General features: G+C 27.5%; 3 protein-coding genes across 5 annotated transcripts; all 3 read left to right on the top strand.

Annotated features, from left to right (window-relative positions):
- Nucleotides 1-3,218: 3,218 nt before the first annotated feature.
- LOC124823616 (cyclin-dependent kinase inhibitor SMR3-like protein) lies at nucleotides 3,219-4,271 on the top strand. Its single transcript, XM_047295864.2, has one exon. The coding sequence runs from the start codon at nucleotides 3,448-3,450 to the stop codon at nucleotides 3,754-3,756; it is 309 nt and encodes a 102-aa protein (XP_047151820.1). The 5' UTR covers nucleotides 3,219-3,447; the 3' UTR covers nucleotides 3,757-4,271.
- A 15,430-nt stretch (nucleotides 4,272-19,701) lies between these two features.
- On the top strand, nucleotides 19,702-22,490 carry SIRB (sirohydrochlorin ferrochelatase B). Its single transcript, XM_047295876.2, has 7 exons — nucleotides 19,702-19,839; nucleotides 20,197-20,272; nucleotides 20,392-20,609; nucleotides 20,713-20,774; nucleotides 21,237-21,347; nucleotides 21,453-21,545; nucleotides 21,928-22,490. Exons 2-7 carry the CDS (start codon nucleotides 20,232-20,234, stop codon nucleotides 22,027-22,029), a joined length of 627 nt encoding a protein of 208 aa, XP_047151832.1. The 5' UTR covers nucleotides 19,702-19,839; nucleotides 20,197-20,231; the 3' UTR covers nucleotides 22,030-22,490.
- A 398-nt stretch (nucleotides 22,491-22,888) lies between these two features.
- On the top strand, nucleotides 22,889-25,520 carry LOC124823624 (uncharacterized). Of its 3 annotated transcripts, none has more exons than XM_047295878.2 (7): nucleotides 22,889-23,049; nucleotides 23,140-23,280; nucleotides 23,512-23,586; nucleotides 23,709-23,935; nucleotides 24,239-24,286; nucleotides 24,932-25,127; nucleotides 25,216-25,520. In XM_047295878.2, exons 1-6 carry the CDS (start codon nucleotides 22,932-22,934, stop codon nucleotides 25,121-25,123), a joined length of 801 nt encoding a protein of 266 aa, XP_047151834.1. In that variant the 5' UTR covers nucleotides 22,889-22,931; the 3' UTR covers nucleotides 25,124-25,127; nucleotides 25,216-25,520. The 3 variants fall into 3 exon arrangements, with proteins under 3 accessions (XP_047151834.1, XP_087970166.1, XP_087970168.1); XM_088114040.1 differs by having other exon boundaries at nucleotides 24,932-25,108; nucleotides 25,196-25,520; XM_088114042.1 differs by having other exon boundaries at nucleotides 24,932-25,108.
- Nucleotides 25,521-25,713: the final 193 nt, after the last annotated feature.

The raw sequence follows: 25,713 nt of genomic DNA on the forward strand, positions 1-25,713 counted from the left end.
TACAAGATCAATTAGGTATCTTTTCAAGACTATAATTTCATAAACTTCCTCTGACTTCATTTTTTAACGTATGTAATTTTTTTCTTTTTTGTATTTGTTCTTAATTAATAAGGTGAATTTTGTATTTTTAGAAGATACTCCGACCCTTAAAGTGTATAATTACTTTTATCATTAATGTGAACATAAATAAATTAATTTTATCAATGTAATATTTATAGTATAATTTAATGGAGTGTGGTATTGGTCTCTAATTAAGACTGCCAAATCAATTATGTGGGGGCTATGTACCTACTTTATCAAAATATCAAATTCTATACCCATTTAATTCAACTCATGCTAAATAAATTTATACACTTTCATCTATTATTTGCTAAATTAGCATACTTGTTTTTGCCAATTTGAGGGGTAAATACTGAGTTTAAAACACCAACATATTTCACACTAATTTCTTATATTTAGTTATGATATATATAGTTAACTAGGAACCAACCTAGTGTTATGATTTTTACCATTCATCAAAGCTTTTATTAAAAGGTTTTAGCCTCTTCAAAGCTTACCATTTTGGTATCATTCTTTTTTAATATATGTTAATTTTTATCTTAATCTTTCTTAGCAAATTTAACATTTATTTTTTAGTTATCTAACTAAGTATTTTATTTTTCCAATCACAAAAAAATAGCAAAGTGTGTTTACAAAACACAAATTCCTTTTTAAAAATTGTGATTTCAAGCATGATTAAATATTTAACTTTTTACTAAATATTGAAAATTTATTTCACTGTACATTTCAATTGAAAAAAATGATTAAAATACAATTTAATAATTCAAAATTTAAACTGTGGTAAGATTCACTACTTCAACTAAATTTAGTTTCTTTTTACAAAATTGAATTCAATAATAGTAATAATGATATGATTTAATTGTATTTTTAAATCCAAAAATTAGGCTAAATTAGTTTTGGTCTTATAAATTTAAAATTATTTTTCTCAGTCTCTTAAAATTGAAAAAAAAAAATAAACGTTGGTTCCTAAATACTAAAATTTAAGAATTTAAATGAGTTATTTTTTTTCATGAGTGAGGTTTAAAATTATATTCAGCCCTCAAATCTAATGTCTAAGAACTACAATATTTTTAAACTTTTGGCAAACTGAAATTATTTCAAAATTTAAAGACTAAAATGAAAGTTACCGAAAAGTTTTCAGGAACTAAAAAATATAGTTAAACCTAATAATAATAATATTAATAAATATATAATAATTTCAGAAAGAATTTAGGATTTTTCATTTGGCATTTGGAAAAGAAAACTAAAATTATATGTACTGACAAAAAATGAATTTCTTGGTAATAAATTTATACTTGCAGGTACAATTTATTCAACTTGTAAATTTTGAAATTGTTGATCTCAATAATTTGGAAAATAAATTACCCATTCAATAAATGTGGTCATTGATTTCTTATCCACAATGATAAATATGATAAATGCAACAACACTAGAACATACCAATTCTAATCATATATATCATATATCAAAATTTGAAATTTTTTAAAAATTTCATTAAATTTTACTGTGAAAATGACATATATGAGTTTACCCTTTTTGAATGACATAGGTTCTGAGCCTATTGCTTCATCTATGAGTAAATGTTTTTCTAGTTTTGTCAGCACTGTTCTAGAATCAGAAGCTGTTTCAGATCTTGCGTGTGATGCATGGAATATATATATATATATATATAATTATTATTTTTACTAAGTTTATTAATATTTTAAAAGCAGGTTTTTTTTCTTCAAAATTTGTTAGAATTCTTTAATTTAGTATTAATCAAATGTTAGAAAAAAATTATTAATATTTTATCATGCTGAAAGTAAATTTTTTAGCTCCAAATTTTTTTTTTCAATTTTTAATTTTATAAATAAAAATTATTTTTGATCAGTTTTGAATTTTTTTAATTTATTCAATCTTCAAGATAAAACTAAATATTATTCAAGTTTATTCTTTATGAGAGAAGAATATTAAAATGATGTGTTAGACTTTAGATAATTTAGTTTTTGTGAAAAAACTGTTGATGGCATGTGGAACAACATTTTTTAATGCATCTCTTATTTTATATTTTTAACCTAATATCTTTCTCCTACCATCTCTCAATTATATATTATAGTTTACTTTATTTCTAATTTTACAATTATTCAAATTTTTTACCTGTTTAAATTTCTCAATCTCGTATTCTTCATTTTTTCGTGTTTCAAGAACAAAATGAAAAAAGAAAATAACTCAGTGGAAATACTTCTTATCTAATTTCTTTTACATTGCAATTAGTATATTATGGCAACTTATGATTTCTTTACTTTCTAAAATGAGAATTTTATTATATAATAATAATAATAATAATAATATTATTATTATTATTATTATTATTATTATTATTATTATTAAAAACCTCATCTCCTTCTTTGAATGGAATGATTGGATTTCCTTGTTAATTTGACAGGTGCACGTGCAATTCAGTGATAGAGTCTTTTTCTTTACTTGGTTGATCCTCTGCAAATCTAGTTTTATATTACTTTAATTTATAAGATTAATTGCAATTAAAATTTAATTCAGAATAAACTTAAGATACTTTTTTTAAGCAGTACAAAATATTTAAAAACATGTAATTTTGACCAAATTTTAAATTACATGTATTATTTGCCTTTTTATTTCAATTAAATGATCACATGTTTTCACCTATAGTGAATAATTTTCTATAGTGCAATAATCTTAAGGTAGCTGGAAAATAAATTAAATACAATCTATAATAAACAAAAATAAACAAAAATAAAGAAAAAATAATTTTTCATTTTATAATAAATAAATGGAAACAACAATCAATAAATTTAAAAGTAAAACAAAATTATAACTTTGTTTATTTTTAACTAAAATTTCACATGTGACACCTGTACAAAATATTTCAAGAATAGGTTTGCCATATCAAACGATGTCGTGTGACTCATTACTTTTACACCGATATTAGTGTTACTATTGTTTAAAAAAAGCATCACTTCCTATAAACTTATTAAACAAATAAATAAAATTAAAACAAAAAAGGGGTAAAATAGGAAATTGAGCCAAAAACCAAAGGCGGGAAAAAGAGCCGTTGATGCCCAAACCAATGAAAATTTGGCGCCAAAATCTCATATTGACTCTGCCCGTAAAACCCCGGTCACCCCCTTTCTCTCTCTCATTCTCTTCTTCTTTTTCCTGGAAAAATTCATATTTTCCTACTGAAAAACTCAGATTTAACTCTCACACTCCCTTTTCTCACTATCATCTTCCTTTTCTTTTCTTCATTCCTTTTGATCCTTCAAGACAAAAACTGAAAAACCCTTTTCTGTTATTCCCTCTTCCTCTTCTTGTTCATCCAAAAGCTGTAACCTTTAACCCAAGCTTCTTCTCTTCCGTCTTTTTACCAACATGGGTTTCTCTCATTCTGACCTGGAATCAGAATCCAAGAAGTGGGTAATTGCCGGAATCACTGTTCGGTCTCTCAAACCCATCAACACGAAGCGCATTAATGGCGGTGACAACAAAGACGACAATGGTGAAGAACTTTCCACAACACCCACAGCTAAGGAATCAAGAATACCCGACAATTTGTCTTGCCCGCCGGCGCCGCGGAAGTGCAGACCTCAGACCAGATGTGGTGGTGGCAGTGGCGGTGTCAGAGAGTTCTTCACACCACCTGATTTGGAGAGTGTGTTCAAGTGCCATAAAGCCAAATGATTCTACTTCATTCAACTAACAGCCAACAAGGTCTTAGAAGAGAGAGATTTGGGTAGTGTACTTTTATTTGGAACTCAAAATTCAATTTCTATATATATGTATATGATAAAGTAAGTGATTTCAGCTGTTCATGATGAGAAAAAAAGAAGAAGCAATGGTTAGTTTTGCAAACACATACTTAAAAGTTACGGTGTGTTTGTTTCATTACTTCACATACATGGTTTATTATGTATGTGTTTGTGAGAGTTCATGAATGATTGGAATTGCCTGCTTTGTTCTAGTGGGGTGAGTTTTTTTGTTCTGAATGCTTGTAATTGCTCTTTCTTCTTTTCCTAGGTTGAGAAACAAGAACTTGTGTATAAAGTTTGAAGGAAAAAGGGAATGATATTTAGAAGTCAGAAAGGAGGATTGAGTAGGTTTTGCTTTGATTTTTTGTTAGAGACTATTATGCAGTTTATTTACTCTCTTTTTTCACTAATGAGAAGCTTTAAATATATCTTGAGATTTTGCTTGTATTTGGGAGAAATGAAATGAAATCATTGTGATTCTGATAAGCTGTAGTAGAGTGACAGAATGAGAGGGTTTTACACTTGACAAACATGAACTATGATTTGCTTTGTATTGGGTGTTTTTTGCTTTTTTAACTGTGTGACCCTTTTGTGCTGTGAGTGAAGATTCTGTTTTGGTGTAAGTTTTAGCCTTTTGAAGAGGGTCTGGTTGTAGTTTGGAGCAGCTATTGTTTCCCTTTTTGGGTAAGTTTGGTTGGTTCTTCTCTGCTTTTATTGCTCCATTTCATGTGCAATTGGATATACCTAATTGTTTGGTGTGTTAGACCAAAAGGACTTAATTCTCAGTACCTAATATTTCCATGCTAATTTTTTGTTTACATTAATGTGAAACTGTCACACACACATGGGTGCAGAAGTTGGAGTTATTGAGACCTGAAAGTTTTAACAAAATTTTGGTGTAAATTTTCATCTCCTGAATATGTACTAAAGTGACATGTTGGGTCTTGTTACTCCAAAATCTGAAATCTTCTGCAGAAGAAGAAACTTTCTCTGACTCAATTCTTTCTCTTTGTCATAAATTATGTTTCTCTCTTTTGTTCTGTTCCCACCATGCCTCAAATATTCTCAAGAAATCCCACAAGAAACGGATGATTTGTTTTTCTTGTGTTTGGAACTGCATCAAAGATTTGAGTTTTTATCCAAGTTCACATTCAAATATGCAAATTATGCAGAAACAATCAACTCTTGCTTCAAGGGTGATGTATGTTAGAATATCCAAAAACATGCAATTGGCTTTGAGGAATAAACACATGTTAATTTCTTTTTTCAAAAAGAAAAATCTTTCTGAGATGTTAAAATATGAAGCAAATAATTCAAATATAGTTATGTTATACATTTTTAGCTACTATTAATCTTAAGAAAGTACTTTTTTGTTCTCTTTACAAGCATTTAAAAAAAATCTGTCCTTTCTAATTAAGATTTCATTGACAAAAATTCTTTTAAGACTTTTTATTTTATTTTGGTATTTATTTAATTTGGTCCCAATGTAAATAAAAAGAAATAACTAAATTTTTAATCCTTTTACTTATTATTGTAGAACAAAATATTTTTTTGGGAATTGACAAACATGAAGAAACAAAGATAAAAACATGAAAATTTAACAAAATTATTGTAAGTAGACCCTTAAAGTAAATAATAATTACCCTAAAACTACACAAATAAAAGTTACCTACTATTATTATTATTATTATCTTTTTTTTTAAAAAAAAGAGTCATACTCCTTTTTACATCTTGTGGTTCCTAGGTTTCAACTCAATAGATTTTTTTTTCCACTAAGTCCATACTAAACACAAGCGTGTTATATTGTACATGGGTGGGTCAAATTCTCCAACTATCCTAAAGCTACCTTACCCATGCAAAAGAAAATATCTTTTCAATAGTTAAGATCATGGGATACAAAAAGTTTGTGAATTTTCATAAAATAGTTAATACTAAAAATACACATGCAAAATATATTCTTGTACAAATTAGTGATAAAATTGATATATAGTTTAACTCTTTAAAATGATTTATACAAATATGATTATATTTACACGAGAAATAAAATTTTCACACATAAAATTTTATATTTATTTGACATTATTTTTTTGTTATTTTTAAAAAAATTATTTTTTATAACCATTTTATCTTTATATTTTGTGTGAAATAAATGTTTGTATACCAATTATTATTTTATTCACACATAAAAATCTATTAAAAACAAGAAAAATGATATTTTGATATATATAATTTTTTACATTCATTATTCATTTTTTATTTTCTACTTTTTTTATTTTCAAAAAATTACAAAAATTCATTCTTTTAAAATTATTTTAATGTATCAAATAAATGTCAATATATATCGTGCTACTTTTACTCAACAAAGGGTAAAATTCATTTAGGTGATTAATTTTCAGAAATTAGTTTTACTATTTTGGTTACGAAATATTTTACCATTGCACAAATGGATAAATGATGACAAATTAAAATGAATGGTGTTCCTCCCCATGTACCTTTTTACACCCTCTGCAACTCTTGCTTTAATCTTCTTCTATGTCCCACCCAATGTTATTTATTTATTTTCTATGACCCACCTACTTTAGCTTGCTCTTGCACACCACAGCCAAGGTGACAACACTCCTCAGATTATTACAAGTGGAAACAATAATTAAGACAAGTACATAAGATGATTAGAATCCTATGCAATTGTCACTGTTCCAAAATGTATGGTTTAATCAAATATAGCAAACAATCTCAATGACCCTCTTGCATCTTTAGTGCTTGCATGATTTTAGGTATTAATTAGATTTTTTGGTTCCTATCATGGCTAAGAATCTTTGATTAGTTTAAGGAGTGAACATGAAACAGTTGGCATGACCAAGGGATTTTGTTTAAAAGTTGTTGTTGTTGTTTTTGATGAGAATGATGATGATGATGGAGCTTACCTAATATGAGGTTCTCTTTGGTGTTGAATAATGAAAAAGGGTTTCTAGGGATTAGGGTTTTTTCAAGAAAGCACATAGCAAAGTTGTGGTAAATGTGGTGATTTTAGATGGCTCTTACTTTGCCACATTATGGTCATTTTAGAATTGGATTTGCAATGGGGTTTCTACCATCATGGCATAAATGGGTACCACATAATGATGTTTTCCTATAAGGAAAAAAAAAATTAAAGTAAAAAAATAATAAAATTTCTCATTCATATCACTTTTGACTTTGCCCCTTGCTTCCTTCTAGGAAGCACCTCTTTTATCTAATGAGATTTTTGTTTTTGTTGCATTTATTTATGAGATCACATTCTTAATTGCATGCCAAAATAGTTAGCTATGACTAAAATATTGAACCTTGTAGTTTTTATACATAAATGTGCTTCTACTTGTCCACATCATTCATTAACCCTAATTTAAATTCCATTGAGTCTACAAAGTAGCTTGTGCTAGGTGTCATATGATGTCACTTCTATATGGATGGAAAAACTAATATTTTTGGATTTTTTTTCTATTTAAAAAACAATTATAAATTCTCACCAAGTTTTTTTAAAGAGATTAATCTTATATTAAAGATGAAATAATGATATATATTTATATTCATTTGACACATATATAACAAGAATAAAATAGTTATTAAAAAAAGTAAACTTTTGTACTTTAAAAAAGAAATTAAAGATAGTATCAAATAAATATAAAAATTTTGTATGTGTCAAACTATTATTTTTTTTAAGATGGGTTTGAAAAAAAATGTAATAACTTTAATTCAAATATAGGATAAAACATGTCAAGATTTTTTCATTTAGTGAAAATCAGTTTTAGTTTAACTAATATAATTTGAGTTTGATTCAAACAACTTGGTTAAAATTTTAAAAATCAATCTATAAAAAATGGTTTATTAACAAGATTTGTGACCAAACAAACAAAATGTAGATATTAAAAGCGAAATTAAAACTATTTTATTTTTAAAATTTATCTTTTTTACTAAATTTTAACAAACATGAACATATATACATCTTTAAATGATAACAAATTATGTGATCTTATTTTCTTTTACTATATTAAGTTTCTGAATAGAAATTATGTATCAACAAATTTAAATGGCACTTGATACTAATAATGTTGTATGAAAAAACAAGAAATGATAACATCACTTTCTTTTATTAGTTTAAATTTACAAAGACCCTTCAAAACCAGAAAATATATGATTAAATATGAAATGAAATACAATAAAATCATCGGTTTTAATCAATTTTGAAACAATAACTATAAAAAAAGAAAAAGTGTGCATGAATTGATACTAGTGACTGATTTTCATTAGAGAAAGTATAAAGTAACACTTTTGTAGCTTTCAAATTGGAACTACCCAAACAGTCCTTTTCGTTAAAGATACAACTCCTGAATTATTATAATTTATCATCATGGACTGAATTTTTATTTTATTGCATTTTGTGGTTGTCAAAATCGTCAAACCTCTTAACTTTGTTTTTGGAGTTATATATTCTGTTGTGGGGACCAAAAATATATTTCCAAATACAAAAATAAAAACCACACATGCTCTATTCTTCAATAAATCTTATTAGTGGGGTGGTGTTATAAGATTGTTTCTAATCTTAATTTATTTATTATTGATATGATTTACTATTATTGATATGATCAGTGAACATATTTTGATGTTTATGAGTAAATTCAACACTAAAGATTGAATTATTCATTATAACGGAATATACCTGTTTTCTTTTTTCTAGGTTAAAAAAGATAATCGTTTTTAATGAATTTAAATCATGATTAATCAGTTTACTCACCTATCGATTAATTTGAAGGAATTCACGTATTAATAAATTAAGATTTAGTTATTTTCTGATCAAACATAATATAATACAATTTATCAATGAATAAAAGAAATTCATGATAAACCCTATATCGTCCCATTTATCCTTTGAATTCATGTGTTAACGGTAATTTATTTATTTACTAGTAGTTTGGTTTGGTGGGGTAGGGCTTTTTATTCTTGTACTTAATTAGCTAGAAAAATTAAAAGCATTATGTTTGAGTGCAAGACAAAGGTAATGTTGAAAAATTTAGCATTTATTGTGTTTTCTACCACAAACGTTTGCGTCCCATGTTGGAAATTCTGGATATATATATATATATATATATAATTACTGCTTACTTGCAAGAGAGTTCATGGCAGATCCACCATCTTGGGATCAGTGGAAATAATTTATTTTTAAAAATATAGTAAATATTATTAATATTATTAAGTAAATATAAGAGTTGGGAAAAGGTAAAAAATATTGATAAGTTATTATTTCTTAGAATGATCTATCCATCAAGAGCATGTGTTCGACTAATTGAAGAAAATTGCCATTTAAAATAAAGAAAATTAGTAAGTTAAGAAATTCTTATAAGTAGACATATAAAAAAAATGGTGATTAATACTTTGAGTTCGATAAAAAAAAAAAAAAGATTGGAAGAAGAGGTTATTTTTAAAGTGTGTGAATGGAATAGAAGTTATAAAATTAAAGAATGTAGACATTAAAAGAATGAGAAAAGGTAAATTGAGAGAAAAATTATTTAGTGCAAATGTAGTTTTACATTTGATACATGTAGTTTATGATGTAAAATAATATTCGAATTTGGTCTATAAAATAGGACATTTATATATTATTTTTGAGGTATAAAAAGGTAGACATAATATACTCAAATCTTTTAACACCGATAAAAAACTTTATGGTTTGTTCATATTTATGTATATATTAGCTTGACTTATCAATTCTTCGAGTTCTTTGTGTTTTTCTTTTTGTAATCACTTATTCGATATATATCTTCATTAAATCTTATTTCGTGAATCTCTCTTGGTTTTGTTCATACTATATATTCTCAATTTAACTTTGAGTTCCACGATGTTTATTTGATTAGTTTTTTATTCTTGAAATTAATTTCTCTTAAAATGTGCTTTAATTTTATCAATATTTATCTTTAAAGTAGTCTGTATAATTCTTAAAGTCACATGCTGTTTATTGTTGCTTAAATTCAAACATAAAATCTAAAAAGCGATGAAGTTTTATTTTGTGTATTAAATTTGGAAAGTCAAATTCTTTTTCAAATAAATATAGAAAATATTTTCTTTTAAAAACTCAAAATATATTTCAACAACGATTTCATCGACCAAAAACAGTAATATAAGTCAATCACAAACCATTAAACATGTACACACATTTCTAATCACATTAAAACTTGAAAATAAATGGTATCTTAGCTTCTTTTACCTGACAGATAACTAAATTGCGTTAGAAAGCTTAAAACAACTCCAAACGCATAGAAAGTCATATCTACTCCTACGAACAACAGAAACATGATCAGGATATACCGTTAAGATCATTGTTTAGTAGAGAGTCTTATAGAAGACTCAAACTCACATGCATCCATACAAGACTTGCATGCAAAGAAATACAAAACAAACCAAAAGATGAGCAAAAAACCAACTTATACTATCGAGAAACTGATTGATTCAAATTGAAGAGTTCACTGCCAAGATCAGCCATACAGTCTTAGTTATTCAATTATACGAACAGAAAACGAGAATTCTTATAGAGAAGTCAAATAACTTTATAAAAGTGGTTTCTAAAAAATTATGTGTTTAAAAACTATGAAACTCGTTTATAATAAAATTATTTATTAAAACAATTTAATATTAAAATAGTCGAATCTCACTGTTTTTAAATCATCACTTTTAAAATATTATTTTCTAGATTTTTTCTTCTTTGAATTTTAAACTGGTTAGGATGATAAGATTGATTTACCTTTGTGTTTTATTTAAAATTATTCTTTAAATGTTGGTAAGATGTTCAAGTGATATAAATCCTTATTAAAACAACACTACATAAATTTTAATGAGGAGATTCTACTGATACATATTTTTATTGTCTTTTATAATTAGTTCAAACAAGACAGTCTAACTCAATTGTCATATATTGATAATCTAAGTTAGTTCAATTATTAAATATAATAATCTAAGTTAGTTCAATTATTAAATATAATGATGATGTGATGTTATATTGTATTGATTTAGATGGTTATATATTGTACATATTATCGTGATATATTCAATTAAAGCAATAAACAATTTGTAATTGGTGACCGTGTGTATGTTGCATATTTAATAAATATTATTATTTTTTATTAATGATGTAGATCATGTAAAGTAATATATTATGTGATTATCTTGTAGATCAAAATTTTAGGTTGGATAAAATATTTGTATTTAAATAAACATGTTTGATATGAATTTTTTTTTCATAATGTATCTATTTATTTTTCTCTATTTTATATAAACCTAAAGTAGGTAAAAATAATAACAAATAAAATTTACTAATTAAAGAAACATGTATTGAAGGACATTGAATTATACTGAAGTATTCACATTAAATGACATTATTCTTTTATTTACAATATAGGTTATTAAAAAGAAGCTGTAGAGAAAATGATAAAAGATGGTTGAAAAAGTGATGTTGGAGTGAAGAGGAAATATGAATGTAGAAGTACAGAGTTTGCAGATAGGGTTTTGACATATAGTGTGGTATGACAGTGCAGAAACCCTAACTCTGCAACCATTTTGCAGTGACTGTGACTTGTCACCATGGATTCTTCTTCCATAGCTTGGTCCATACTCTACTACTCTACCTTTCTCCCTATCACTACTACAACACCATTTCCACTCCAAACACTACTTTATATCATAATATTACATTACATCTACATTAATTAATCATTATAACAATATATCAAAAACAAATAAATAATAAATTAGTAAGAAAATAATATTTTTATTGTATCAAAATATTATAAAAAAAATATATCAAAATATTTTTTTCCATCGTAATAACATACAATAAAACATACTTACAGTAAAACATATTTGCATTCATTTGACATGTATTATAAAAATAAAATATAATATTTTTTTGTATTTAAAAGAAAAAGTAAAAAATAAATGTAAAAAAGTATATATATAAAAATATTATTTTAATAAGTATATGCATTTATTTGATTACTTTTCTACGTAATTCACGTAACTATAAAGTCTATAATGTACTAAAGATTTTACTCTAATTGATTCTTCATTCAATCTTACCACACACATAAATAGGTATTAAAAATCTCATAGTGAAAATGTTAACAGTTAGTCCTTTAAATTTACTGAGATAATATTATTGGAATTAATTATTGTATTTGAAATACTGTTTTAGAGTTTCGAAGTTTTTCCATGTTTTTCTTTTCAAAAGATGTCTAAAAAATTGAAAAGAAAAATTAAACTACACTTAACTTTTACTCTAAACATATAAAACTATTACAAGAAGGTAATGGACAAGAAAAAAACATATTTACAAAGTTTAACTATATTCTTCTTAACTCTTACAACTTTTCATAGTTCTGATTTTGGTTTTCTAGAAAAAAGTTATTTTAGTGTTTAAAATTTGGAATTTAAATTTAAAAATTTTGTTTTGATTTTAAAGGTGGAAAATAAGAGTGGTTTGAATTTTGTAAGGAAAATAAAAGTTGATGGGTAGTAGGTGGAAGATATGGTAGAGAGAATATGATACTTGGTGCATTTAATTGGAGAAATAATGATAAAAGAAAATAGAAGAAAAAGTGAGAAGTGTTAAGTATTAATTGGAGGAGAAAAAATGGTGGAAAAAAGAGGAAGAAGATGAGAAGGAATCCAATGTATGAAAGAAAGAGAGTACAAGAGACAGATACACATGGGTCTCTAAGGAATCCTAAGCATATCAAATATTCTAAATTTGGAACCCAACACCAACGTAATACCATACTCATCACGTCTTACTCTTTTTTTCCTTCTCAGATGTAACAATATCTACATACATATTTAAATATTGGCTTAATTACCTACTTAGTCCCCATGTTCAGAGGTAATTTGCTGGTTAGTACCCGGTTTTAAAAATGTAGGCATTTGATACCTATGTTTTGAAATTTGTATCAATTGAATCCTACCCACTTAACGCCGTTATAAATCTAACGTTTTTCTGACTGTGTATGTGATTTGTGGACGAGCGGTTATGGACGAGCGTTCGCTTCGTTGGACGAGCGTCCTCTTCTGCCTGACTGGGCGTTCGCTTCGCTGGACGAGCGTCCTCTTCTGCCTGACTGGGCGTTCGCTTCGCTGGACGAGCGTCCACTGAACGTACTTGCATCCACAGGGCGAGCGTTATCAAACGCTCGTCCACAAACGCTCGTCCACAAATCACATACACAGTCAGAAAAACGTTAGATTTATAACGGCGTTAAGTGGGTAGGATTCAATTGATACAAATTTCAAAACATTAGGTATCAAATGCCTACATTTTTAAAACCGGGTACTAAACAGCAAATTACCTCCGAACATGGGGACTAAGTAGGTAATTAAGCCTTAAATATTTCATAACTCAAATCTCTTGGGATTAACTAATAATTTAACAAATAAAAGAAATATATTTAAATTATTAATAACATTATGAATAAGTAAAACCTAAAATTTCCTAAAAATAAATAATCAATGTGTTAGATGTAAAATATAAATATATTATTTGATACACCTAATTTGTTTACATTTATTTTTTGACATTATTTTTATTTATTTTTTATTTTACTTTTTTTAAAAAAATACAAAACTTTATATTTTTATAAATATTTTACTCTTATATTGTGTGTTAAATGAATGTGAAAATGTGTCATATATTTTACTTTTATACTGTGTGTCAAATGAATGTAAAATATCATTAGTGTTGTATGTATTATCATGATACTCTATATAACTAAAATCTTTATTTTAATTAAGTTATGAATATTCTATAAATTTAGGTATTTTTCATTATATTTTTATTACAAAAAAATTTTATTAAATAATTTTTACTTTTGTTTTTTTCTTGTCTTCTTTCAATTAATAAAATAAGTTAATTTGTAAGTTAAAGATAAAAAATGGGAATAATAATCAAATTATTTAGTTAGTAAAAATATTAAATAACAAAATATTTAATTAAAGATAAAAAATATTTTGAATCCTCAACAATATTTGTTTAGCTTAGAAGTTCGTCCCATACAATATTTTATTATTATTTCGGCTGTGATGACGCGGTTTGAGTCATTTCCTGCCCGAACTGCCCGTGAAAATTTGAAGCAAAGCGAGTTGGCGCCAAAACGGTGAAGACAGACAGAAACGATGTTTGTAGCCCGCGAAATGCGGGCTGTGGCGGCTGCTCTGTCCCACAACAACAAATTTGGGTATGTTTATTTACACAAATGCCCTTTGTCCTCTTGCATACGGGTCCTACGTCCTACGCAACTCAGCATCAATGCTCAATTTTTAAATCCTTTCGTATAGTTTATTCCAAATTTTAGTGTCAGACCGATTTAATTTAGAGATAAATGTGTCAAAAAAATCTGTATTTTATTTTTAAATTTATAAATTATTTTATTTTTGAATATTTTTTTGAAAGTTATATCAAGTAAGTTGTTAACAGATAGTGTCTGAAATATCTTTCATATAGAAAACAAAAGTTTTAAAATAAATTATAACATGTTCCGATAAGTTTAATAGTTTTGTTTAGCTTAAAACTTAAGATTAAAAAAATTAGATATATATTTTTTTCAAAATTTCTGAAATGTTTTCTAAAGATAAAATTATTATAAGAATTTTAAATTTCAAAATAGATATTACTTTATATATATACATGATGATTGATCCAGTTATTTTAATAAATTTAAATTTGAAAGATAATACAATATTCGGATATGGCTTTTGAGTGATGATTTACAAAAAAAACTATTTCCATTGTAAATTGTTGAATGATGGTTTACATAACTTTTTGAAACAAATAATGTATAATTTAAAATAAAAAATATTTTTTTATGATAATTTGAAATTGAAAAAATATTTAAACTTGTCAAATGTTTAAAAAACGGTTAACTTGTGATTTATTTATTTTTTAATTTGCATAATAATTTTGATATTTTGTAGAACTAATGATAAAGTTTTGAAAAATTGATGAAAGGGGTCTGAAAATGGTAAATTTGGCAGAAAAAGTATCTGTGGTGTGGGGAAATATGAAAGTTGTGAATATTGAATTTGATTGAGAAAGGATTAATTAATTAATAATAGAAAAAGGTGTGACAGAGGGAGAAACAGAGAGCAATGATAGTATATAATGACACTGGAGTAGAGGATCAGGACCTACCTACACTCACCTCATCATTGTCTTATGCTTTCTCCCTCACTTCCATGTTATATAATAGGTAGGTTTCATTCTTCTATAATCATAATAATTTTGTTTTTTTATTTTTAATTTGATTCATAATTTCAAAATATTAAGTTTGTTTATTTGTTTATTTCCAAATTAATTACTTCCTCCTTCATGTTTCTCTTATACATGTTGAGAAAATAATATAAAAATACCTTTTATTTGCACTTTTTACTATATTATATTAGTTAATATTTTAAAGCTTTAAACTTTTTCAAATTGATAAATTTGTTTTTATCTCAATTTTTTTATACATTTTAGTTTTCGTACTTTAAAAACAAACGAAAATATTTTTTTTTAACTTTAACGATGCTAATTTTTTTATATATTAAATTTTTAAGTTTAAATATTTCAAAAATAATATAAATAATTCAAATATTAAAATAAAATATTATTTTATATATAAAAAATTTAGTACAATTAAGTCAAAAAAATTATATTTATTTATTTTTAAAATTTATATTAAATAGTATTAAAACTTTGAATATGAACAAATTTTAATTTAAATTAAAATTTAAAGACTAAAAATTATTATGTTATATTATTTAAATTGGAAGGAAAAATGTTGATTTTTGAAGTTTATTTTGGTTGACCCACGTATGAGAGGAGTAAGTCATTGTACAATGGAAAACTTAACGGAGACATGAGAAAAAACAAGAAAAACTAGATTGATTTTTGTATTTTTCTCTATAATACTCATGGATATGATTTCTTGCTTATTTTACTCGTGACAAATTTAATACTAGTTTTTTGGCCCCTTTTATTTATCACCTTATGAAAATATTTACATGAATCAATTTTAAAAGGAGAGTTGAATATTTTTAAGTTTTTTTTTTCATACGAACCTTTATATAGAGATAGTTGATAGTTTGTATGAATAATAAAATTAAACTTTATATAAATAATAAAATTGTGTATTGTTTTTTTCATGGATTTGAATAGTTTATAATTAAAAAAATTACATTATATTTAAACTATTTTATTATTAAATACTTTATATGAATAGTACAATTAAACTTTTAAAATTAATTATAGTTCTGTTGTTTAAATTAAGTATTTGAATTATTATTATTTGTAAAATTTATTTTAAAATAAACTATATTTAAATAATATAAAAATTTAGTTCACAATGTTTTTGGTTTATGTTGATCGAAATTGTTTTTTAATAAACTTTTCCAAAATAAGAAATATTATTAATATCACTACATTTAAAATAAAAGAATTGATTACTCATCTTAATTATACTATTTTATTAGACTTTAGATTAATATATTAAGATAACTAATGCTAGTTTTAGTTAATATCAATAACAATTCTTTTAATTGACATTAATTGAATTTATTTTTGTAAAATTGATTTATATTAAATCATTACGCTGTTGTATCTTTTGTAAAATTGTCTTGGTCCATAACTATTTTTTAATCTTAGTGATGCTAAAGAAAATGGCAAAAAGTGTTGAATCTCTAACAAAAAAAATGCGACGAAAACAAATCACTAAATTGACATAGCTAGTTTCATCATTAAGGGACATAGCATGAAACGTAATCGATTTCAAAGTGATGGAATCAATTCCAAAGTTTTGTGAGAGGGTTACATCTATAACCATGTTCCATTACATTTTCCATGCATAATTCAGTTGTATCTTAAACTGTTATAAGGGTTGTCTTCTTTCCCTCATTTCTATGCTTCTTGACTCGTCAAGGTACTAGGTTCGTCATTTCTCTTTACCCTCAAGTTGAAGGCCCTTCTATGATCATAAATGAAGTTGTCCTGAACCCTGCATCAAAGTTGGATTCCCTCTGTTTTGGAATCGATTACATCGTCCACATATGCATAAGTTTTCATGTCATTCTTATTTTGTTAGAGGTTAAAATTTAATTTTGAACTTCGATACCCTCAAATCCAAGCACATATGTGAGGAATGAAAATTCATCTAATCTCATAGATCATCACCTCTCATTCTTTTCAATTTTACTCAAGCAAACACAATTTAACACTCGATCTGTCTGCACAAATACACCTCTATAGTGTTTTCATCCTAAGCGAACATAGCATTAGTTTACTTTTCTATCTTTGTTTGTTTTATCTTTTGCAATTGTTACCTAGATAATTTGAGTAGATGAAGATGTATGTTAATCATATATATGGTGATGATGGTGCAATATAGAGTATGACGTTATTATGTTGTTTTTATTTTTAGTATAATAACACTCTCAGTTGTAAAATATCACTACACATATATTTTGGTATTATAATTATATTTAGAATAATTGTTGTTTCTGCTGAAAGGGGACGAGAAAAACTCCTGTTACCTTCGCTCGAGAATGCTCCACCTCCGTCGATCGGTCCTCCTTGTTCCTGTCTTACCACCTGGATCCTCCTCTTTCACTGCCAAAATGGGGGTGACCCGCAGGAAACACTCCGACGCTCAAATCAGAATTTATCTCCGCAAGTCTAGTAAAATCAGACAATCAGAGAACTTACCTTCTCCATCAATTGTTATTTATAGGGTTTCAAGGAATATCACCCATTAATTTACCTCTTAATGACGATCAATGTCCACCTTAACTGCTCGACAGTGATCGTTACATCATTAATTATGCATTCATTGACATTCAAGGGTTGTCTTCAGCAAACAGCTGAATAGTTCACGGGTATTATCCTTGCGTCCGATCGGGAATGATCGGCTTCCACCGCCCCTACGTACCCGGTCGGTCTAATTAACACTTCCATCGTCTTTGGACGATCGGTCTAACCTACTCAATAGTGACTCAAGCATGTCCGGTCGATCTAACCTACTCGGTAGTAACAATTGTAATATATATATATATATATATATATATATATATATATATATATATATATATTTATTTGAGTTAAATATTTTTTTTGTATATTGAATGTGTGATATTTTTTTAGTAGTTGAACATGGTTAAAATGCAATGTTAGATACACTATAAAAGAGAACGTTCTAAAATAGGTAATGCTATCAACCATTATTATTAGTGTGAAAATTTATTTAAGAATTTATAAATAAACGTATAATTATTATAAAAAATGTAAAAGACAGACCATTTGAAAGAAAAAGAACTTAAATGAGAAAAAAATAATTGGAGGGAGTACTCATCCTGAATCAGCTAGAGTGATGCTCTCCATCTTTTCTTTACAAATGTTAAAAAATTGTTCTTTTATAATATACCTTTTTGTAATTGTCTAGTACATTAACTATTTGTTCTAAAATATTATCCTTTAATTGATATATTAAAAAAATAAAAAATGTTAGAAATGATTGGCAAATCAATGGTATTAGAGTCCCACTCATTTAATCTGGCTTCAAAAACAATATTTTTGTAATAACATTGCACATTACTTACAAATTATTGTTATTAACTACTTTATATTTATTTTTAAGGGTGATTTAATAGTTTTTAGAAAAATAGTAAATGCAATATTTCTTCTATTCTAATAAAACATTTATAAATTTATTTATTTATTTTTCTGTAAAAAGACAGCTCATGATCAACATTCAGTAAAGAAAATAGTGTAAGGGCCCAAAGTATATGATAATGTTGGGCCTTATTCATGGGCTTGGTTAGTCTCACAAACACTATCTCAAATAGAGGGGTGGACTTAGTTATCCAGCAACAATTCCATTTCTAAAATACTTTATTTTAAATATAAATATAAGATTTTAATCAAAAAATTTATTTAACTATTATGATTCTTTATTAAATTACTCTGGTTTTGATTCAAATAGTGGTTTAGTCTTCAATCTTAAATTTTGATAATTCTCATAGTCAAATGATGATATAATTATGACTAATAGTTCAAGTTTCTCTAACACAACTAAACATGTATAAATTATAAACAACGTGTATAAACAATTTATAAATTACAACCCAACTTAAATATCTCTAAATTTAAAAGTTTGAATATTTTTATCAATATACATTTATTCAAAACTCCATGCAATTTGAAAGTATACCCATTTTGTGTAATTAAGAATTTAGATTATGCATAATTAACTTTTATAAAAAAACTTATTTCGTGTTGTATATTTGGTCTTTACTTTTATGTAATATTTATCCTTTTATTTTTATTGATAAAGATTACATCATATACGTACTTTATAAATAAGAATAATAATAATAATGCAATGATTATTTTTCATAAGAAAACGCTTTTTTTAATGAGGTGAACTACTTTATTTTAAATATAAATACAATATTTTAATTATACATTTTATTTAATTATTATACTTCTTTATAAAATTACCCTCGGTTTCAAAAAATGGTTTAGCCTCTGATCTTAAACTTTTATAATTCTAATAGTCAAACGTTCGTATAATTATGACTAAAAGTTATTTTTTCTAAGGAACTACAATTTAAGTTTAAAATTTAGTAAAACAAATCAAATTTATTTATTTTAATTATTTTTGTTAACTAAGAAAATAAAGTTAAAGTTGTTTCCATGTTCAATATTTTTTTTAAAATATTAATTTTCAACAACAACAAAAAATCTGATAAGAATACAAATTTGTCATGTTACTACAGAAGATAGATAGAGTAGACATGTTATTATTTATTTATTTTATTTCATTTCTATTTACAAATAAAATAATATATTTTTTAAATAGAGTGGATAATATTATAATATAATATAGTTTATTCTGTATTGGAACATTTCATAGGTAGAATCGCCCCTTTCGCAACCGCGGGAATGTTGGTAGCCATTCCTTGCCATTGTCAGGTTCGTTCTCTTTCTCTCTTTTCTGTGTTTAGGTATTCGATTTGAATGAATGAAATTCGCAATTGTATGTAGCATGATGATTGTAAAACTGAAATCAACTTATTTAGTAAAAGAATTATCTATTAGAGAAGTTAATCTGAACAAAAACCCTCTTTTGCATAAATTAATTTTAACATTTTGTGAAACTAGGTTTTTTTTCCTGTTAATGGAAGAGTATGTTTAAGATTATAAACGAAGTGATTTTGATATAAACTTGTCTGTTTGGCATAGTTGTCATTTATTAATGTGTTAGTTCATTTTCTGAAGTAAAGAATGGTGGAAGCTATAAATTTTGATTATTGTCTCTCTTTGTTGCAGGAGTGTTGTTGACTTTCTTGTGATTAACTATTCTGATGAAGTCTCTCTCAGTTCAATCTTATGCCTTCTTCTGTAGGTACTTTTTGCTTTAATTCTTAATTTTTTGGGGTATCCCTTTTCTTTCTCTTTGTATACAACATCCGAAATTTCTCCTTTTGCCCCTTTCTCTTATTGCCATTGTTCTTGCTGCTACAGTTTTTCTTCAAATGAAACTGGAACAAACCCTAGATGTCTGCCCATCAGGTCATCAAATTCTATCTGCTGTTCTTCCAAGCCTCGAAATTTGAGTGGATTTTTGTGTCTGAGCACTCCAAATGGTGGCTTCAGTGAAAACTCTGGTGCAGTTGGTCGTGGAGATGCAGTGATAATTGTGGATCATGGTTCGCGTCGCAAAGAGTCCAATTTGATGCTTAGTAAGCCTAACCCATCTATTACGTATCTATGTTTTCTGAAATTGATTATGTACCAGGAATGCTTTAATTTGATGTCTAAATGTTGTGTTGTTTTGAATGTCAGATGAGTTTGTGGAGATATTTAAGTATAAAACTGGTTATGAGATAGTGGAGCCTGCTCACATGGTAATTTTCTACAATCTGTTGAGTTTTTCATCATTTCAAGCATAGAAAGAGTATATTAAGATAAAACATGAAATATGAATGATTGTAGATAGATACTTGAATCTGCTGTAGCTTACAGTCTATTTATTAATTGTCATCTCTTGCTTGGATTTTAGAATAAGGCCTCTTTGGTCTTGAAAGCACTCTCTAGCATGTCAATTAGTCTAGCATTATTTTAGGATTTTTAGGGTTTTCCTTGAGCTGTATGGCATGCACAATAAAACATAATTTTCATTGATGAGGTAATAGAGTTGAGCTTCTTGACTTTTCTTCATGTCAGATCTGGAATCTAGATCTAACTGTTAGAAATTGCAAGAGTAATAACACAAAAATTCTCCGTGCATTTAGACATGTCATTTCTTGAGAAAATTGTAACTATGGACCGAATTTTTTATGCTTTATAAAAGTATTATACGTTTGCAGGAGTTAGCAGAGCCATCAATAAGAGATGCTTTTCAATCTTGCGTTCAACAAGGTGCAAATAGAATTATTGTTAGTCCCTTTTTTCTCTCTCCTGGAAGGCATTGGAGTCAGGTAGGTCTACATGAAACTCATACCTTTCTATAAATTGTCAAAATGATCCTTTGACTTCATGAGGATAGAAAATAGGCAAAAAATTTAAACGCCACTATTACACAGGACATTCCTTCCTTGAGCGCTGAGGCAGCAAAGGAACACCCAGATGTGTCGTACATTGTAACTGCACCCCTCGGATTACATGAACTGCTTGTGGTATGATACAACTATCGTATGTATAATAAGTTTCCCTGATTGAATTGTTAAACATTTTGGTGCATCTTTATTTACCCTTTATAAAGTTTACGATCTGTTGGAACCTAGACTCTGTAAATTCTGCGTGTAAAGTATCTAATTTGTTGTGGTTTTTTAAGCGTATGTATTGGATGAAATTCCAAACACGCTAAAATTTGCTTAAGATTTCAACTATCCTCTCTCAAAGTGTCCTAACCATGTTGTGGCCATAGCAATGGTTGATGTAGTTTTTCTGTCGCCAATAGAGCTTTTCCCATGCTTCTGTCCTCTATGAGCATTCTCTTCTTTTTCTCAGGCTTGTATTGTGTATGTCATTTTGAACTTTAACGATCTTGTGCTGCAGGATGTTGTGAATGATAGAATCAAGCACTGCATAAAGCATGTGGCTGGAGATGCAGATGAGTGTTCAGTCTGTGCAGGGACTGGAAAATGCAGGCTCTATTAGTTTGTGAAACTAGATTCTTTTGAATACTGTTTCTGAATTAGATGAACCTGGGAAGCAAGGAATCTGTAAATTGAGTTGCAATTGTTCTGAAGTTGTGAATTCAGTGAGGTTATATGTGGATTCTAGTAGGTCAAACATTGCAGTTCCAAGAGCCAATGCAGCAAATGGGAAGATCTAGTCTCCAAATCTGCCAATGATCCATTAAGTCGATTGTTCAGTGGTTGCTCAAGCACATTCTTCTCGTTTGAAAGCAAAATTGTTCTTATCCACCATGCCATGTTTCCCAAATGTAGTCAAGTTGATTATATTTAATACAGTTAGATGGAATAATTTGCAATGGCAAATCATCAATTATGCAGATCAAGTTGCAATGTTATGTTATATATTTATTATGATGTCATGTTTTATTTTTCTTACTCCAAGTTGTATCAGTATTTAACAGTAATGTAAAAGTTTCTCTATACATGTTCCAAAAATACGCATTATGTTTAGTTTAATTCTTTTAAAATCATTTATCTTTTCTCTTATAATATCTCTTATTTATCATTGTAATACTTAAAAAAAAAAAGACTAAATTTACCTGAAATAAGCATATACATTTTTTGTTAACCTTAGTGTTGAGAAATTTTAGTGTTAAACTTTAAAGTAGGAATATTTCGAATTCAATTATAATTAAAAAAAACACGGATTTAAATATAAATAAGTTCTAATCATTTTATTTTATAATAATAATATCATCTTTAATTAACTAATTGAGATTTTATCTGTATTGAATATTTTTTATTAGATGATTAATAAAATTAAATAATATCAATTAAAAATAGTATTAAATTTGTCTGATAGTGTTCTCCGTGCATGACTATATGGTCTACTGCTGATAGAAAGAAAGAAAGAAAAAGAAAATGAAGAGCCAAACACAGCTTTCAAAGTTGATCACTCTGTTCGGATTCTGCGTTCCCATTTCTTCTTCTTCTTGTTCAATATCTCGCATGAATCACATCGCTCTGACTACTACAATCAGTATCTTTCTTCTTCTTCTCTTTCGATTTCAACCATTGTTCTCTCTTTTCTTGTTATAATTTTTCTTCTCTTTTCTAATCTTTGATTCAGATTACAGTAAATTGAAATTCGCTTCGCTGAGAACTCTACTGAAAGCGAAGAACCTCCCACTCTCGCTCTCTCCACGCGCCTTCGTTGCTCTTTCCCCTCTTAATGTTGCTGCTAATTACCTACGTAATTTCCGCGTTTCTGGTAAATCGACGCATTCTCTTGCTCTCTTCTATTCATCACTTTTCAATTTTAATTAACTGCCAACATTTTATTACCTTAATTTTAGGTTAATTTGACAAGTTTCTTGTGTCTGGCAAGTGCTATTGATTTGATTTTAAGTGATGATACCGAAAGAAATATCTTAGACTTGAAAGTTGACACACCCTTCTGATCAATTGTTATGTCCCATGATGCTGTTCTTGCATATTCCAGGCAGTTACATTTGCAGTGGAACCCTTCTAGGTGTTTCGATCATATCTGCACCAGTTATAGCTCACGCCATGGATGGTGAGCTGCATAGCTGATTGGTATTATGTACTTTTGCTTTTCTGTTTCTTTTCTTAGAAACTGTCTTCACTTCTGTTTTTTACTTTCATTAACAAAAGACTATTTTGATTTGCTACATGTAGCTGGGGATGCATTGGTGGATGATCATGAATTACAGGACCTTGCAGAGGAGGAAGAAAATGGACAATATTTGTGGAGATTAGCTAGAAAATTTTGGCTTCCTATTTTCTTCTTTATCACGGTGTTGACAAACTTGGATGACTCAATTACAATATTTTGCATTAAACTTACTTTATTCCTCCTTAGCACAAAACCCAACCCTTTCTCCGTCTATGTATTTGTTGAACAGGTCAGACACTGCTGCATTAGTAATTTGGTGTAACTAAAGAATGCACTTGAATTATCTTGTAGTTTTTTTCCTTCAACTTCCAACCACCTTTAGATTTTCTACTTGGTTTCTTGAACATAATTCATTGGGTAACTCAAGTTTTCATTATGTGACAACCATTTTTGTAAGAATTTTTGTGGCCTTAAGTGTTATCCCTAGGTCTATTCTATTTTGAATAACGATATATTTTTTTAAACATTGATAGTGTTTATATGATTATATTTTGCTTGACCAATGTTTTAATTATAATTTCGTATATTGCAGCTGTGTCAAAAGTGTATGCGCCAAGAAGCTCGATTTCTTAAATTAAAGGTGCATGTCCATCTCATATTTATCATTTTATGATAAACTGATGGAATAGTGGAATTTCTTTTGCTGTTACTGTTCCTGTGGCACTCAATCATAAATTATATTATTTAGAAACCAGTTCGTTTTTCTTTCATATCTGAGGCCTTCAGAAAGCAAATTGAGGTCCCTAAAATTTTGTTTGTTCCAGCAAACTAGCATTCATGTTTGACGATACTACAGATATCATATATTTTTACTCTGAATCTGCAGTGTTTATAAATACATATGTTTATTGAAGTCAAAATACAGGACATTTTGGTCTTGCTTTGTCTTTAGAAACAGTTTCCTGATTTATAAGATTTATTTGTCCCTTGAACACATTTGATAGTGTTTGATTGCTCGAATCAAATTTATTTTCCAAAAATTTGCCTCCTGAGCACTTGAGCAAAGCACTTGAAAAAATACAAGGGAATGAGAGACCATCTCTGAGTTGTTTCTTTTTTTTTTAAACACTTATTTTGTAAACAATTTTCAAAACCTAATAGATTTTGGATTTGAAATTGCCTACTGAGTAGTGTGGAATCGTTTCAGAAAGGAATATCTTTTAAACACAAAATAAGCAGAGAATCAAACAAATCTTAAGATCTTACTCTTGGTTTGCATCCGCAGTCACTATATGCCAGCAAAGTTGAAGTGCAGGACTATAAGCTTCTTTGCTTGGCTGCTGTTGAAGTAAGAGATCAAAAGTTCACTTTAGTTGGAATTCTTGGTAGCTGGTGGACTTTGCCACATTTACAATTTTGGGAAGCATTCTCTTTTGTCAGAAACAGAATTGAAAGTATCTTGGTGAGAACAACTTAACCAGGTAGACTGCAAATTTAAAATTAGCATCCTATATTGCTCCATTTCCAATTCGTTTTGTGATGATGTTAGGTTAATCATTTCCGTTTTAGGGAGTTGTTTTGCCCCTTCTGGAGTTTCAACTAAACCATTGAAGAAGAAATGGGAGAGAGGAAGAATAGATGAACGATGAAATAGACTCAGTTAAATAGCTTGTTAAACACGAAATGTCTATGCTAAAAGCTCATCCCTTATTGTTGCTTAATGATTTTCACATGCAAATTTCCATTCCTTGTTCTTGGTTCGTTTTTTTTTTTTTTGTGCAAAATGACGAGAATGAAGATAGAATCTAAGGTTTAATGCATTGTACTCAAATCTTGGACAGCTAGTAAGTTTCAAAAGTCATATCTTTGTAAGATATCGACATGTCAAGTTTTGTCGGACTCAGCCCCTAGCTTCCCCTGTCACTCTTTAATATTTGAAGTAATTTGAAGTTTTAGTTTGAAATTTTGTCATTTTACAAAAGAAAGAAAGTGTTGTTTTTCTAAAATTTTACTATTGTCTTTCAATATATATTGGGCAGAATAAAAAAAAGTTATAAAAGAATTATA

Source organism: Vigna umbellata, chromosome 4 (assembly GCF_029865625.1).
Source record: "Vigna umbellata cultivar VRB3 chromosome 4, Vumbellata_1.0, whole genome shotgun sequence".
NCBI classification, from domain to species: Eukaryota; Viridiplantae; Streptophyta; class Magnoliopsida; order Fabales; family Fabaceae; genus Vigna; species Vigna umbellata.